At 42.3% G+C, this 1,649-nt stretch overlaps 1 protein-coding gene across 1 annotated transcript in view; it reads right to left on the reverse strand.

Annotated features, from left to right (window-relative positions):
* LOTGIDRAFT_173364 (hypothetical protein) overlaps positions 1–1,544 on the reverse strand; it is a gene marked incomplete at both ends in the record, with an annotated part of 8,894 nt that extends 7,350 nt beyond the window's left edge. The window contains 2 exons of the mRNA XM_009050842.1: positions 336–641; positions 1,244–1,544. Coding sequence (XP_009049090.1) covers positions 336–641; positions 1,244–1,544 — 607 coding nt within the window. The remainder of the gene's footprint in view (positions 1–335; positions 642–1,243) is intronic.
* Positions 1,545–1,649: the final 105 nt, after the last annotated feature.

Consider the following 1,649-nt stretch of genomic DNA (forward strand, 5'->3'; position numbering starts at 1 on the left):
GGCCATAAGCCCGTCGTTCGCTGTACTATATCTAGCAGCCACATATTTTAGTTCTGGTCGATTATTTCGTGGAATAGAATCGAAGGACTTCTTTGATAAGAAACTTATTGTAGCCCCAGTATCAATAAGGGCATTTACATTCACTGATTGTATGATACTCTTTATGTGAAGACCAGTTTCATTGGGGGTGCCAAAGGCTCTTTTATTTGCACGACTACCATGACCCGACCGAGCATGGTGCCACCTGTTGTTATGGTCATAGCGCTGATTTCTAAAACTGGCACTTCCATTTCCATTTGTCGCCCCTCTACTGGTGTTATAATTATTGGTATTACCTGGAGATTGGTTTTTATACTCAGGTTGTTTTGTATTTACCACACTCATCTTTCGTTGGTCACTTTTGAACTTCTCTAATGACGCGTTCATATCACTGATTTTCTTCTTCATATTTTGTAGCTCAACTAACTCAGGTGGTGTATCTACACTTCGGATTTTCCCTGGCTGAGTGTCACAGGCGGAACGGTGTGCCTCTAACTCTACGGCTAACCTTACAGCATCCTCAACATTTGTTGGTCTGGTTCTCTGAATCTGCCACACCATATCTCGATCGTCACAAAGAGCATCACAAAAGGCATCCTTTGCTAAAATTTGAAGTAATTCACTATCAGCAGATGGATATGACATTGTCACCAAACGCTTTACTGCTTCCCCAAGTTCGGGCAGACTTCCTTTTGGTTTTCTTTTCCGGGCCTTCAATTGGGCTCTATATAATTGACACTGATTTTAGGGTAAAAATCTGTCTTCTAAAGCACCGATAACTTTTGAATAAATTAAACGATCTTCCACCTTTAACGACGTCAACACTTTCTGGGCACTGCCCTTTAAACTTGTGGCTAAATGTAAAGCCATCTCATTTCCACTCTAATTATTAAGTTGAGCACAAAGTTGAAAATGGCACCTGTAGTCCATGAAGGATGTACTACCATCATAAGCTTGGGGCGTCCTCACAGGTTTACGGTACACAGATCCGGAGACGTCACCTCTAGTATTCGGTGTAGATGTTACACTAGGAACGAAATTATATTCACCAGAATTCGGCCCAAACGTAACGTTGTTTGATATGTTGTAACCACCCCCCGCACTCACACCTTGTTTTAGGCAAGTTTTCACATCAAACACCTCACTTCTATATAATTCCATTTCCGAATAATTTTGCAGCAAAGTCACCACTGATTCCGCCTACCACGTATCCTGCCCCATTTGTATTCACTATTAGACATATTATTCACAGAATCGGGCGATGTTTTTGTAGCTGCAATTTCGCCAATTCTCTTTCTTTGCAGTTTCAATTGTTCCACTACTGTTGATAACTGATGCAGTATAGTCGCTTCTAAGTTACTAGACGGCGCCTCTTTAGACGAAACAGTACGTGGAGGGTTTGATGGTCCGGGGCTATCGTTTGGGGCACAGGCACTGGCTTCATATCGCTGGTTATCAGATGGACACAACACAGGGGTGGGGTCACACATATTTGTAAAGTCCATGTCAAGTAAGGTATGTCTAGTCATTCAAGCACAAGGCGTTCCTCCAGAAACCACCGAATATTTTGTTTGAGAATTGAGATATCACTTATCCCACCTCTGCCACCA

Source organism: Lottia gigantea (assembly GCF_000327385.1).
Source record: "Lottia gigantea unplaced genomic scaffold LOTGIsca_157, whole genome shotgun sequence".
Lineage (NCBI taxonomy): Eukaryota > Metazoa > Mollusca > Gastropoda > Lottiidae > Lottia > Lottia gigantea.